This window comes from Trichomonas vaginalis, chromosome III, assembly GCF_026262505.1.
Source record: "Trichomonas vaginalis G3 chromosome III, whole genome shotgun sequence".
Lineage (NCBI taxonomy): Eukaryota > Parabasalia > Trichomonadida > Trichomonadidae > Trichomonas > Trichomonas vaginalis.
Genome location: NC_067205.1, coordinates 14,014,326 through 14,029,603, shown reverse-complemented (window position 1 = coordinate 14,029,603; position 15,278 = coordinate 14,014,326). Strand labels below are relative to the sequence as shown.

The window sequence follows — 15,278 nt, the reverse complement described above, 5'->3', positions numbered from 1 at the left end:
AATTAAATTTGTCATTTGAAAGAAAAATCATTTTAATGATTTCTGCCAAGGAGTTTCATGATCAATGCAAAGTAGTTCTATTAGGCGCAGCCAATTCAGGCAAAACGACAACCCTTAGGCAGCTAATAGACGGAGAATTCCTTGAAAGCTCCCCTACTTTAGGAACAAATCTTAGCATTTATGAATGTCGAGTAAAGAACGAAAAAATCAAGTTAAATATATGGGATACAGCAGGTCAAGAAACATATCGTAAACTTGCAAAAATATATTACAGAGATTGCAATGTGGCTCTAGTATTTTTCGATGTTACATCAAAAGAATCATATCAAGATGTAAAATATTGGATTTCAGAATTGGATTCATGCGGACCTCCATATTATGAAACAATTATTGTTGCAAATAAAGTTGATCAAGAGAGAGAAGTAACATCTGATCAAGGATCAGAATTAGCACGTAGATCAAAAGCCTGCTACATGGAAATCAGTGCTAAGACCGGTCAGAATGTAAAGAATCTGTTCAACCTTGTTGCATCAAAGTTTTACCAGATAAAAGATGATTTGACAAAGAACAGAAGATTGTCATATGTAAGTGAATGCAGCCCTAATCGCAAATCATCCTGCTGTTAATGCGTAAAATGTTATTATTTCTTTATTTTAAACTTACTTTTTCTGAATTTCTGAGATGCAAATAATATGAATAACTGAAGATGTGTAAGGGAGATAGAATTAAAGGTTTTAATATCTAAGATTGAATTCAGATGTTGATAAATTTCAAAATGTTATGTTGATATTATAAAAATTGAATATGAAATGAGATCTGTAGTTAAAAATGAAAGTTTTTATTGATAAAATCAAAAAATTTATGGAATAATTTCAGAGATATTTAGAATATAAAAAAATGTAATAAATTTATCTGTAGAAAATTTAAGAGGATATTTTACTCAGCATCTTCAACCTTCTTCTTTCCGTGGAGCCAGTCGGAGTTCTTGACGAATGGGTGCTCTTCGAAAGCGCGGTCCTCCCACTGGTCTGGTGTGAGGAACTTGAATGTCTCTTCCATGGCCTTGTATGTGGCAACAAGGAAGTTGAATGTTGTCTTTGTGTGGCCAAGAGAAGATGTGAAGAGATCTTCGAAGCCAGCCATTGTGAGGAGCTTCTTAGCAGCTGTACCAGCGACGATGCCGGAACCACGTGGAGCTGGGATTAAGCGCATACGGATAGAGCCGCACTTGCCTGTGACTGTGTTTGGAACTGTATGTGGAAGACCGATCTTGTTGCCCCAATAGCCACGGCGAACTGGAAGGATGGAAAGCTTGGCATAGATTGTGGCGCCCTTGATAGCGTTGGCAACTTCAGCAGCTGTCTTGATGCCGAGACCGATATGGCCCTTGCCATCACCGACAGCGGCAATAGCTTTAAAGCGGGTGCGCTGGCCGGCACGTGTCTGCTTCTGGACTGGCATGATCTTCATGATTTCATCCTTAAGATCTTCACCAAGGAGATGCTCAACAATTTCGGCTTCCTTGATTGGGATAGCGTGGTAGAAGATTTCTTCAATGGATTTTATCTTGCCAGACTTAACGAGACGGCCAAGCTTTGTGCGTGGTTGCCATCCGCCCTTTTGCTGGCCACGTGGAGCGCGTGGACCACGTGGGCCACGGCCTTCACGGCGGCCGCGCATTTCACCGCGGAGTGGTTGCTGTTGCTGTTGACCTTCAACCTGAGGTTGCTCTGCAGGAGTAGACATTCGAAAGGCAGACCAAAACCGTCAAACAAACCGATAACCGTTTTTCTTGGTAATATTATTTTGTCGATTTCTCGGCGATTTTCATGGCCATAATGATTGAAACCATATTGTATGATTGGCGCTTAATGCTGTTCTTAAAGGAAATTGTTTGTTGGAAAAATAATATATATATATATTTGGAAATTTTAAATATATGCATTTACTTTACCGGCAAGTGTATTTCGGATATTTCTTGTATGACAAACAGTTTTTACACTCCATTTAGTATCTTGCCTAAAATAATTCTTATAAATCTTAATTAAAAATACGGTTTTGTTATGATTTAACATGATTCTTATTTTGTTACACGACTAATTCTACGGTGCATTGCATATTTATCATAAAATACATTTTATGAATAATAACCACGAAACAATCGTTCAAAAATTGAAAACCTCTGAAAAATTTTCTGTTGCTTTTAAGAATAAATTTTGCATAAATCAAAAGTATTTTTAGAAACAAAGAAGAGTATCGAAAAAAAGTTAAAAATATTGAGAACCTTGAAATTCAAATAAAAAATCGGAATACAAGCTTAAGAGGTTTTGGAACTTATCATAATTGATGATTTGAGTCTATAATTATATTTAAAATCTATATAAATGCTTATGTAAAGTCCAAAATTAACATTTTTTTCATTTAAAAAAAGAAATGAACAAATTCTGAATTGCGAAACAGTTATTTATCCTAAAAAGATGATTTCTATAATATAGATAATTAAAAATAAACAATAAAATTAAATTACAAAATATAAATAATAACTAAATAAGGAAATTAATGGTAATTTATAAGTTGATTTATATCTGATGGATCGATATCATTTGTTATTTGATTACTGTTATCTTTTTCAGTATTTTCAAATTTATGGATTTGCGAAGGAATAAATTCGTCTATTAATGAATAGATTTTGTCCCAGTTTTCTGTATACCAACAGAGTATTGCTGTCCTGTTTCTATTAGCCATTCTGTCTATTTTGGCATGAATTCGCTTTGAAAGACGGCTGGCGAAAATTCTGAGTTGTTCAACAGTAAGCTTATCACCATAATGACTCTCTAATATGGAAATTACTAAATCAAGTTTAAATTCATTCTTTTTAAATCTCTCTTCTAATTCGTCGAATTGATAATCAATTTCTGGGTTAACTGATGTTGCTAAGTTTTTGCCTGTGGGGAGTTTTGTATTTGTCATTAGCTGTGTTGTCATCAAATATAATTTAAATGAAAATCAATTGTTGGATTTAAACTTTGAATTGTTAGAAAAAATTTTAATATTGTAAAAAATAAGAAAGAAAAAAATAGAAATATTGAGTTTCTTTTTATATAAATATATGAGAAAATGATTTTAATATGGAATAATGTTGACAGAATCAATAATTGAAAGGAACTGAAATTTGAAAGTGCTCTTTTAATTAAATGCATAGATAGGTTAATTAATGAATTATTATGTGGTGTAAGGAAATCTTAAATAAGTAAGTCTCTTTTCAAGGATATTTCAAAAGTTTTATGGAGTATTACGAAATGAGATTGATGATAATAAATTAATCAATTTCATATTTTAATTGATTATTGAGATAACATTCAAAAATATATATCTGCACGTTTATGGGGATAATGACTAGAATACTTTGAAACATTATTAATATATGGACTGAACTTTGCCATACAGGATAGTAGAGAAATTCGAATTGAGAAGGAAGAATTATTAATAGCTTCTCAATTTTTTAAATTTGAATTCAATATTCAAATTTTAACTAAAATAATATTGTTATTGTAACAATATTTACATATTATAATCAAAAAATATTTTTGAAAACATCGATAAATTATTCTCAATTATATTTAGTTAGCCAATTATAAAGTTCCTTCATTTATACACATATCTAATTAAAAATATGATATAAATAAATCTGAGTAATGAAATAAAGACATAAAATTCTTGTTGTCTTTCTTCTTAGTGCGGAAATTTGCTTTTCCGTATTTTAACTAATAATTATGTTTAAATCATGAATGGTATTATATTTGCAATGTTAAATGCAGAATTCCTTCGATACCATTCAAATCGATTAAAAGTGACAAATAATTATGTTGTATTTTCAATATAGTTTCTATTTGGAGCTGTTAAGTATCAGTATTATCGCCTTATTATGAGAATTAATTCATAAGTAGCAAATTTTATTTTATGTATAATAGGTTCCTTCGGAGAGCTAATTACGATAGAATTTTCAATAATTATTTTTCTAATTCAGCTCATTATGAATACAAGTAAGTACAAGTAAGTTCAAATTGTGAGTTATTGTAAAAAAAGTAAGAATTTTAGCTCTCAAGTTTTGAAAGGGGGCTTAGTTCTACTCGAATGAAAAGTGTCTACAACAAAATCATTGAAAAAAAAATTAAGAAACATTATTGAACAAGGATTTAGGATCTAAAAATAAAATTGGTCAGTCGAAAATTAATTCAAAAGTTTATTTTCTGAATTTGAATAATGCCAAGTAAAAATATTTCACTCTAAAGAAATTTTTGCTAAATGATATTGTATATGGTATTATCTAGCTGTACAATCCGTTTCACTTTTCAATAATTGGATAAAGTTCTCTAAATACAGTTTTTTATTTTTTAATAATTCGTAATTTTAATAAATTACTAAAAATGCTTTATTAATCTAAATAATTTCTTCTTCAAAAGGAATTTCAAAAACGATTCAAATCAAGCTGGCCGTTATTTTCTAACTTTAGTATATACGTGCATGAAGCAATATTTCTCAATATTGAATTTCAATTAATTCAAAACTGAAAAAAAAGTCTTATTAGGAGATGGAGAACACTGTCTTTCAATCTTCAAGTAAGATAACTATACCTAACTATATTGGTCATTACAAAGTTATTAAAACCATTGGTAAAGGAGGATTTGCCGTTGTAGTGCTTGCCATCGATACTCGTAATCAACAAAAAGTAGCTATAAAAATTATAGACAGAAAAGAAGTTGAAAAACAAGAACTACTAACCTATCTTGAAAATGAGCTTCGCTTGAGCGCACGTTTCGATCATCCAAATATTGTGAAAGTTTATGATATACTCTACGATCCAGAACGTATAATGATTATTATGGAATATGTTCCAAATGGTGACCTACAGACCCTCATTTTCCGTGGAATTTCCTTTACACTTGAAGAACAATTGAACATATGTTATGAAATCCTTCAGGCGCTTCAATATCTCCACCATAGAGGTATATCTCATAGAGATTTAAAGCCAGAGAATATTCTTTTTGATTTAAAATTTCATCCAAAGATAATCGATTTTGGTCTATCCAAAGAAAAGTGCGAAAAGCTTCATACTTATTGCGGGACAACATTATATATGGCTCCAGAGGTTATTTTATGCGATACTTATGATGGAAGTAAAGCAGATGTCTGGGCTTTTGGAGTCACGGCCCATATCTTGGCTGCACAAGCTTTCCCATGGGGACTTAAAAGCGAAGCTCAGTACTTAAAATGTATACAGATGCAAGACATCTCAATAGATGTTATACCAAAAGGTATCATAGGGTTAATCATTTCAAAATCATTAATTTTCGATCCGGCTCAGAGGGCTAACGTTGATGTCTAATTGCAAGAAATGAAAAAATATTTACATCCTTCACAGACAGTATTAACTCTTCCCTTCAGAGAAAATCGAAAACTGAAGATCACTTACCGAGACTTTCGGTAACTAATTCGACACCTGTTTTTATTAGGCAAAGGAAGTCAAATCCGAGAATGACTTGTTTAGAAGTACGTCTCAAAAAATATTTTTTTTATGTGTTATATTTTATCTGTTTGTATTTACATTTAAAATATTTGTTTTATAAGATCGCATTGGTTTTTAACACACCAATTTATGACAAGTAAAAGCTTTTTGAAAGCGAAAAAAAATTTAAAGGAAATGTTGATTGTTTGAAAAACAACGATTAGAGAGCCATTAAGCGATTTGATTAATAGAATTTTTAATGAGCTGCTATCCATAGAAAAGTAATTCTGAGGATTATGAATATTCGCATGTGACGTTAAATAACAATTAGAACATGAATGGTTCCAATATCATATTTAAGCTAATTTTGGTCATTAAAATGGAACTCCATTGCGTCCTATCTCAAATATTTGAGAAACAGATTTAAAATTGTATAAACACACAATTTGAAAAGATGAATTATCGGTTTACATATTGAAACACTGGATACGAACTTGAATAACTTGAAATCAATAGAATTATTTTCTTTAACTATTTTGAGAAAAATATAATAAAAATAATTGGATTGCTATTTTATTTATCTATTATAACAATGATTCTCAATGGATTTTAAATTTGAATAATGATAATTCAATCAGGCTAGAAGTATTTTCTATGTGTTATTTAAATTTTTCAATGGGAATATATATATTTCATCGAATAAAGAAATGTCATAACAATTGTATATTAAGCAAAATATTGTCAAAGCTGGGCAGAGTGTCAAATATTTTAAAGAAAATTTCAATTTATAGAATAACTTGTTCAAAATCAAACATGGAAAGCGATTTATACTGTTCTATAGAAAAATATCACATGATACATATCCCACAGCAGATTGGTAAATATAGAGTGATAAAGGTCATTGGAAAAGGCGCCTTTGCTGCCGTAGTTTTGGCATTAAACATTTCTACTGAGGAATATGTGGCGATTAAAATAATTGATAGAGATTCAATCATCAAACAAGGATATCTACTATATCTAGAGAATGAATTACGTTTGAGTTCACGGTTCGATCACCCTAATATAGCTAAAGTTCACGAAGTTATCTATACTTCCGAAAATATTATGATAGTTATGGAATATCTACCTAACGGTGACCTTTCAAATCTTCTCACCCGTGGAATAATCTTTGGAACAAATGAGCAATTCAAATTTGCGTCACAAATAGTTTCAGCTTTAGAATATCTACATGATAGAGGTATCTCTCATAGAGACATAAAGCCAGAAAACATGTTGTTTGACGATGAATTCAATGTCAAACTTGTAGATTTTGGATTATCAAAAGAAAATTGTTCTTCTCTTCAAACCTATTGCGGAACCCCAGTTTATATGGCTCCAGAAATAGCTTGCGGCAAAGAATATGATGGAGCAAAGGCAGATATTTGGGCATTTGGAATAACATTTCATGCTTTTTGCTTTGGAATGCTTCCTTATCCAGAAAATGATGATCGCAGTATGTTGTCTGACATAAAGAAAGGAAATGTCAACATTCATCCAAACGCAACCGGAACAATTAAGCAGATTCTGGATCTAACACTTAATCCAGATTCGGCTAAAAGAGCTACTGCAAAAGAACTTCTTGATATTATACATTCCTCTGAATTTAAGAATCATTTGGAAGAAACAATTACATTTCCTAAGAAAATATCAACTGCTCCTTCTTTGCCTCATCTTTCCTACCAAAATACAGGACAATTAGTCGCTAGATCAAGAAGAAAGAATGGAAGAGTGATATCTAAGATAGTTTTACAAGTTAGAAAGAGAACCATCAAAAGTATTTGATTTGTAATTTATTTGTTTTAAGTTTCGGACTATAATTTGTTTATAAAAATAAAAATTTATAATATTTTGCGATAACAATGATTTTATTTGATGTTAACCATTTTATCTTTTTGTATATTTGTTAATTTCGCCATCATGTTTTTGATCTACTAATGAATAAAATATTTATGGATAAAAAACTTAAAGGTGATTGGTTCTACTGCTAAGATAATGTTATAAAATAACTAAGGATGCTTTTGATCACTTAGTCCGGTTAGAGTAATGATGTTTAGCGCCCTTGAAATCTTGCTATTTCTTGAAATAATGAATAATATTTAGAAATTTTAAGCAGGTATAAGGGAATAATATTTTGCTGTGTATCTATGGAAAAATTACTTCTGATTGATCATATTCTTAGGACCACTTGAATTTAGTATTCAAAATTTAGTCTCACAATATTTTGTGAAGAGGCTATCGGGGAAAATTATATGTAAGTAAGGGTTTCGTTTTGCTAAAATTGTCACTTTTATAGCATATTTGTTTTTGGATGTTTTGCGAAACCAAAAAAAAACTATGATATACAATGTGTGTGTAAAGAAAATACTTTATTTACTAGTTAAAAAATCATTTGGTATTGATCAAGTTATTTTTTCTGGATAAGATATTATATGGATAATTGGATAGAAAATACAATTATATAATCTTGTACCTGGTTTAATTAAGCTAATTGTCATCAGAAACTTGTAATTTTTATGAATTTCAGATTTTCTTTTCATTACTGCTTTTCTTAATAGGTCAAGTTCTTATTTACGTTATAAAGTATGATATTTACAAATATCAAGTTATCGTGTTTTTTGAGAAATTATGAGAAACAAACAAAAATGAAAAAGATAGGAATAGCAATGAATAGTGATGTGGGTATAGAAAATGTAAGAAATATGAATGCAAAGCAATCAGTATTTAGGATATTGACCATAGATTTCGAAAAAAAAATGCTGCATATTGAGCGAAAACTATGATTATATTATAAGGCTGTCATTTAAAGCATAATGAAACTATTCCCTTTTCATTTTAATCGAATAAGATAGTAAAGATTTTTGAATTAGCTAGAAACTGATGAGATGTTTTCACAAATCAGATTTTTAATCTCTATAATGCATAATTCACTCAATATCTCAATTTTGATATTGCGAGATATTTTTGCTAGAGTAGGGGTAATTTTAGCTAAAAGTGACACACCTGTAAAAAGTGACACACCCGTGAAGGGTGTGATTACCGATCGGTAATTTCGACAGTTTAGAATTTAAAATTTTTTATGGAACTGTTGCGAGTTTCATAAAGAATTTAAGGAATATAAGCAAAGATTTGAATCAAAATCTTAGACCTAAGCCGCTCGATTCGCTCGCGGCTTCCGCGAATTACAGATCAGCAAAGATTTGAATCAAAATCTTCGAACTAAGCCGATCGCTTCGCTCGCGGCTTTCTTTATTATTTTAAATTTGCATATTTCCATCAAAAGTTCATAAGGTAAAAAATTTCGTTTATTTTTACTAAGAAAAAAAGGTTTTTGATAATAAATTTATTTTATTTCGAAAAAGTAGCAATAATCGTAAAGGGGTATTGATAGGCTTGCTAAAGTAACTAATTTTAGCTGTCAAATACTTTTGTATTTTGAAGTAAATTAGTATAAATTTGTTTTTACTTTTATTTCGAAAAAGTAGCAATAATCGTAAAAGGGTATTGATAGGCTTGCTAAAGTAACTAATTTTAGCTGTCAAATACTTTTGTATTTTGAAGTAAATTAGTATAAATTTGTTTTTACTTTTATTTCGAAAAAGTAGCAATAATCGTAAAAGGGTATTGATAGGCTTGCTAAAGTAACTAATTTTAGCTGTCAAATACTTTTGTATTTTGAAGTAAATTAGTATAAATTTGATATTATTTTAACTCCCTTTGAAAACCTCAATTTTCCATACAGAGGGAACGGGAATAGCATCCAATATTCCCTGAGAATGGTTGCGCATTCTCAGTTCCCTCTATATTTCGAACGAAGCTCTCATCGGTCTTTTTTTTAATACTAAACGTTTTTTTCCTGTCACTTTTAGCTAAAATTTGGGTTTGCCATTTTTGCTATCGGTTTAGCAATTTTGACACAATAGCAAGAGGGTTCTATTGTTGTAAACAGAAATTCATCAAAAGTGACACCTCAGAAAAGCTAAAATATTGAATTTTTGGAACTTTTGATAGAGCACGTTTTTAAATATTATTTAAAGTAAATGTATATTTTGTAAAGATTCTTTTTAATAAAAAAATAAAATTTTGAAGAAGAACACAAAATCTTCTGAAAAATAATATCACATAAACTCATATTATTTTCTAATATATAACTATTTTATATAAAAATCAAATTCAATGATCTTAAAAGCGAAGGATAAACCTCAAAATTTACGAATATAATGAGTGGGAATATAATGCTTATCTATCATAAAACCATATGAAATATCAATTTTTGCTTTACGCCTAATTTTTGACGACAATTAGCAAAAAAATGTTAAATGTTAACACTCAGTCCATTTGAATATGAAAAATAAAATTGACTTTGATTAAATGTTTTTATTTATCATGCAATTCTTCTTGCGACCAAAGATTTGAATAAAAGTTCAAAAAATAAGATAGCTTAAAAAATAATATACGGTAGTGTTTACTAATAGATGAATAGTATATAAATTCTATTAAAATGGATTTGATCCAAAAAAATATAAAACCAAAAATAATTGTTATAATTTAAATGAAGAAGTAATTTAAAACGATTTTATTTATGATCAAATTTTATATATTTTTTGGATCAAATCCATTTTAATAGAATTATATACTATTCATCTATTAGTAAACACTACCGTATATTATTTTTTAAGCTATCTTATTTTTTGAACTTTTATTCAAATCTTTGGTCGCAAGAAGAATTGCATGATAAATAAAAACATTTAATCAAAGTCAATTTTATTTTTCATATTCAAATGGACTGAGTGTTAACATTTAACATTTTTTGCTAATTGTCGTCAAAAATTAGGCGTAAAGCAAAAATTGATATTTCATATGGTTTTATGATAGATAAGCATTATATTCCCACTCATTATATTCGTAAATTTTGAGGTTTATCCTTCGCTTTTAAGATCATTGAATTTGATTTTTATATAAAATAGTTATATATTAGAAAATAATATGAGTTTATGTGATATTATTTTTCAGAAGATTTCATTCTATATGCCTATGAAAAGTACTCTCAAAACTAACTTTTTCCTAATTATAATTAAATCTAGAATATTGTATTATGCTTAGTATTATTTCATTTTTCTCTCATTCAATTTAGAATTTACAAATGTCAAAAAATTGAGAGCTGTCACTTTTGATGAATTTCTGTTTATTACACTATAAGCATTATTATCAACGTAGAATCTGAATATCATATCAGAAAATGTCGCAAATCTGACATCTACCCGACCAAATAGCAAAAATAATTGAATACTTTTCGCAAAAACTTTAAAAATCGATAAAAATATGAAATATAGATATTAAAGAGACTTATTATATAATATTCATAAAGATTTTCCAAAAATATGATACCGCAAAATTAAAAAAGTGACGTCTTGAGTGGAGTCAAAGGTCGAAATTGCTAGCTAAATGTTTTTTTAGCGAAATTGCGTATTGTACGTTTTTTCGCAAAACGAAACCCTTACTTAATGTAAGGTATTGATTTAACAAATTAGATCGGATAGTTTTGGTCGATCGCAATTTGATTTCAATTTCGATCAAACTCAATTTCATCGGTAGATTATCTTACAAAGAACTTTTTTATCATCACGATTGTTAAACTTTTCAAAAGCTATGTTTAAATTTTGAAAACTTCTTTCAAATTCCCAAACATGAACTCGATCTCTGTTGTTGAATTGCTTGATAAAAAGCAATTAACACTCAAGGATATCGACAATTCCTATGTACCAAAGAACCTCGTCGATACTGTAAATGTTGAAGAGCTTATTTTCAACTGCAATGTTCAAAATTTGAAAGATTCAATTGAAAAACTCAAAGAAATCTTGAACAGGAATAAGTACCTTGTTCCATATGCATTAAAAGTTATGGAATATGCATCATCCAAGCGTCAGCGCTCAATTGAACAACTTTCACGTTTATTTATCGAAGTTTCCAAAGAATTCAACACATCAATCGAATTAACAGATGTTGACTTCGGCACTGTCTTAAAGGAAGATGGTTACGAGAGCAATGTCTTCCATGAAGAAAAATCCAAAGCCGAAGTCGTTCAAATTGAAAGCAAGAACATCGTCATGCATGCAATTATCTGGGACAAGCTCGAAGAATTCAAACAAGTCAGTTCCCAGCATAACATGGACTTCGAAAAAGAATTTATCGAATTAACTTTACTTGATCTCAGCGCAAAGTACGGCTCATCACAAATTTTCAAGCATCTCATATCAACAGGTCATCGTGCTACAAAGAATACATGCGTTTGCGCTGTCGAAGGCGGCAATAAAGAAATTATCGAATTTTTAGCACAAAAACGTTATTCATTCGACAATTGCTTGACGAAAGCCATCGAATTCCACAGAAACGATATTGCTTCATGGCTTCTCGAGAAATATACATGTGAAATTTGTTCGATATCAAAATGCATCAAGTTTATGGATATTTCTGCAGCAATTTTCTTCGCTGAAAATGGATTTAATGTTAATAAGAAATTATCATTTACATCTGTTCTTCATTTTTCTTAGAAAGAATTTGATTTCGTTAATTATTATTTTTCATACAGTTCAATTTTAAAATTATAAGACATCATTAACATTAGCATGCGAAAACAACCTTACTGAAGTTGCAAGATTCTTAATTGAAAAAGGTGTTGAACTTGAAACTACATCAGGAATTCATTTTTGTGTTTATACATTAATTCTTTTTAATTTTTATAAGGTTCTTTTTTAAATTTATTTCGGAATTCTTTTTTTAATTGATGACATTCATCATTTTACTTATGAAATGATTCTTTATTGGTTTATTATACTGTTCGCTTTCTTTTTCATGTAATTCATCTTTAAATTTATGTTGAAATTCATTTGTTGTTAATGAGACAAAAATTCATTTTATGTTCATGAGACACCATTGATCATTGCCGTTCTTCATAATTACATCGACCTTACAAAATTACTCGTTGAAAAAGGTGCAGAAATCAAAATTACTAACATCGTTCTATTTTGAACTTATGGAATATCCGTTCTATTTGTAATTTATGAAGTTCTTTTTTATTTTCATAACATTCAACATTTAATAATGAAACGTTTTTTATCAATTTCATACCAATTCTATTTCATTTCATATAGTTCTTTATGTATTAATGACTCTTCTCCTCTAATCGTCGCTGCTCAATTCAACTTTGTTGAGATTGCTGAATTTCTCGTCGAACATGGTGCAAACATCAACGAGGAAGGCGTTTTTTATAATTTCAGACAATTCTTTTTTGATTTCATTATGTTCAATTTAAATTTATGGTTCTCCATTAAAAGTTGCTTGCGCAAAAGGATGCGTCGAGCTGGTTAAATACTTCGTCAAGCATGGCGCTCAAATTACAGATGCCGTGCTTGATGCTGCCATTGCTCAGCCAAATGCTGAGATTAAAGAACTTGTTGGCGTAAAGCCACATTAAACTACAATAAAACTTTACTTTTCCTAATATGATCCCCTTGTTATTTCGAATTTTACCGGATTCTGAATTGAAAAATTTTGAAAATTTAGGATAATTTTAATGATTTTTAATGTAACTGTAAAATTTACAATTTGTTTTTAGCTATTTCGGCATACCTAAAGTTATCAGCCCATTTAAAAAGTGTCAGAAATCTAATTAATAAATATGCACAATATGTTATAGTATCAGATTTCTTGATTTTTTTCAATGAGGCAATTTAAATAGATTTTCACAATGTTTCAATAAATTGTTGAATGAATCATTATTCTATGTCTTTTTTAGGGTACGTAAAAAATTAAAAAATTTGAATACTGATTCAATTATAAAACTCTTTTTATAAAATTGAAAATAAAGAACTATCACTGAAACTATTCATTATCATTACAATTAAACTATTCAAGACTTTTGTACAGAGTTATTGATATTCCAACGAATTTTATCGCTTACATATATACGCTCATCCAGCGAAATATAATATAATGAAAATAATCTAAATTTCAAAGAATCATATTCAATTATTGAGATCAAATTCAATTAATTGCTAGGTTTACAAAAATTATTCATTTTTTCAAGATAATAGGGGATAAGGATCGCTTAATGGATCACGACAAAGATAAAGACAAGTCGAATCCAATCATCGTTTTTGATACCAACGAAACCGATGGGCAATCCAATATCTCAATAGGCTATAGGCAGCCTTCATTTATCAGATTGAAAGGCGTATTGATACCAAAAGGTTTTGATTCACTCGATGAATTCCAAACCTGTCATGTTAGAGTAAAAGTTAATTCGGTTAGAGATATTTCTGCTACAACGCAAACGATTCAGGAATTATTAACTAAGCGAAATGAACAGAAATGGAAAGAAATGGGCTATGACCCGATGCAGATCGAGAACTCCCTTAACAGACAGCACTCTCATACTCTATTTACGAACAAAGAAAACAAAAATAATCTTAAAGATATTAAAATTTTTTCATCATTTTCACAATTAGAATCTTTCGATCTCGATTCAAAGCCATCTAACACAGATTCTAAGTATCAATTGATGGATATAACGGAAGAAGCTGAAGAAGAAGAGCCAAAGAAACCAATTTTTAGGTCATTAAGTTCTGGCCTCCAATTTCCTAATTTGGAGTTACCTGAGTCAAACAGCTCGGTTTCTTCTCCAGAAGAGGAAGAAGACTCAGATTCATATTCTGATCAAACATATGTTTGTTTTCTCGATAACGGAATGCCGGAGCATGTTTACAATATCCTGAAACATGATCCGAATACGCTTGTGTATAAAGTTCTTTGCGGAAGAACTTTTCCAGGATTACCTTACGATATAATGAATATATTAACAGATGAATTAGAATATTACGCTACAGAATGCGCTGACGAGTCGCATGAAGCTACGGCCTATCACGTACAGAGTTTAATTGAAGAATTAAGGCGAACAGCCGATCGTTCAGATTTATATGTCCCACCTTCAAACCAAGCCACGTACCAAAAGAAAATCAAAGAATTTTACAATTCCTTCGAAGCGAAAGTTGAATATTGGGATACGCAGTTATTCCTTAACAAAGACTTCCAAGAGCGTAGTATAAAGAAGCTAAACGAGAATCCGAAAATTAAAAAGCAATCCAAGGAATATGAAGACCAACTTCAATTCATCCAGTTCCAATACGACAAAGCCTTATTCGCTATCAACAGAGGCCAAACGGAAAACCTCGAGCGCTTGAAGGAATGTATCGAAAAAGTACAGAACGGATATACACAGGTCTCAATGGATTTACAGGTCCTACATCTATCGTCAAGGATTATGTCTCGTAACCGTAGGATTACTGCTTGTTCGAAGGTCAACAAGATGCGCATTTCGACAAATTCTAATCCTAAAATAATACGCCCACAAACTCCTACATATGCTTTTAAGTTACCGCGTAATTGATATTTTTGTTTTTATAAATGTTTTGTTTGGATTTTTTTCGAATTGATATTTGTTCATTACAAATATAATTTTTGAATGATTATTTTTAATCAATTGACTTAGTACTGATACTATGTATAGTTTTCTATTCATAGAGTTGTTTTATTTTTGATATTTTATGCTGAGAAAAAAACAGTGTGACTGTTAGGAATTTATCAAAGATTCGTCATACATATCGTAGAACTATATGACAGTTATAATTTTAACTGTTATCCAAATTCATATTCGATAATATTGTACCGAGCATATAAA

General features: G+C 30.0%; 7 protein-coding genes across 7 annotated transcripts, besides 3 other annotated features; 5 read left to right on the top strand and 2 right to left on the bottom strand.

The window, feature by feature from the left end:
• Window positions 1-35: 35 nt before the first annotated feature.
• Window positions 36-626, top strand: TVAGG3_0698710 (GTPase protein; the record flags this gene model as incomplete). The annotated part of the gene is made up of 1 exon (XM_001304176.1): window positions 36-626. One exon carries the CDS (start codon window positions 36-38, stop codon window positions 624-626), a length of 591 nt encoding a protein of 196 aa, XP_001304177.1.
• Window positions 627-907: 281 nt separating this feature from the next.
• On the bottom strand, window positions 908-1,746 carry TVAGG3_0698700 (Chain c Uncharacterized Ribosomal Protein; the record flags this gene model as incomplete). The annotated part of the gene is made up of 1 exon (XM_001304175.2): window positions 937-1,746. One exon carries the CDS (start codon window positions 1,744-1,746, stop codon window positions 937-939), a length of 810 nt encoding a protein of 269 aa, XP_001304176.1.
• Window positions 1,747-2,556: 810 nt separating this feature from the next.
• Window positions 2,557-3,016, bottom strand: TVAGG3_0698690 (uncharacterized protein; the record flags this gene model as incomplete). The annotated part of the gene is made up of 1 exon (XM_001304174.1): window positions 2,557-2,985. The coding sequence occupies one exon, from the start codon at window positions 2,983-2,985 to the stop codon at window positions 2,557-2,559; it is 429 nt and encodes a 142-aa protein (XP_001304175.1).
• Window positions 3,017-4,591: 1,575 nt separating this feature from the next.
• TVAGG3_0698680 (protein serine/threonine kinase protein) lies at window positions 4,592-5,756 on the top strand (the record flags this gene model as incomplete). The annotated part of the gene is made up of 1 exon (XM_001304173.1): window positions 4,592-5,386. One exon carries the CDS (start codon window positions 4,592-4,594, stop codon window positions 5,384-5,386), a length of 795 nt encoding a protein of 264 aa, XP_001304174.1.
• A 563-nt stretch (window positions 5,757-6,319) lies between these two features.
• TVAGG3_0698670 (protein serine/threonine kinase protein) lies at window positions 6,320-7,327 on the top strand (the record flags this gene model as incomplete). The annotated part of the gene is made up of 1 exon (XM_001304172.1): window positions 6,320-7,327. One exon carries the CDS (start codon window positions 6,320-6,322, stop codon window positions 7,325-7,327), a length of 1,008 nt encoding a protein of 335 aa, XP_001304173.1.
• Window positions 7,328-8,512: 1,185 nt separating this feature from the next.
• Window positions 8,513-9,429: a mobile genetic element.
• A 50-nt stretch (window positions 9,430-9,479) lies between these two features.
• Window positions 9,480-9,517: a mobile genetic element.
• Window positions 9,518-10,696: 1,179 nt separating this feature from the next.
• Window positions 10,697-10,733: a mobile genetic element.
• A 495-nt stretch (window positions 10,734-11,228) lies between these two features.
• TVAGG3_0698630 (protein ubiquitination) lies at window positions 11,229-12,093 on the top strand (the record flags this gene model as incomplete). Its single annotated transcript, XM_001304171.2, has 1 exon — window positions 11,230-12,093. One exon carries the CDS (start codon window positions 11,230-11,232, stop codon window positions 12,091-12,093), a length of 864 nt encoding a protein of 287 aa, XP_001304172.1.
• A 1,545-nt stretch (window positions 12,094-13,638) lies between these two features.
• Window positions 13,639-15,010, top strand: TVAGG3_0698620 (uncharacterized protein; the record flags this gene model as incomplete). Its single annotated transcript, XM_001304170.2, has 1 exon — window positions 13,653-14,987. One exon carries the CDS (start codon window positions 13,653-13,655, stop codon window positions 14,985-14,987), a length of 1,335 nt encoding a protein of 444 aa, XP_001304171.1.
• Window positions 15,011-15,278: the final 268 nt, after the last annotated feature.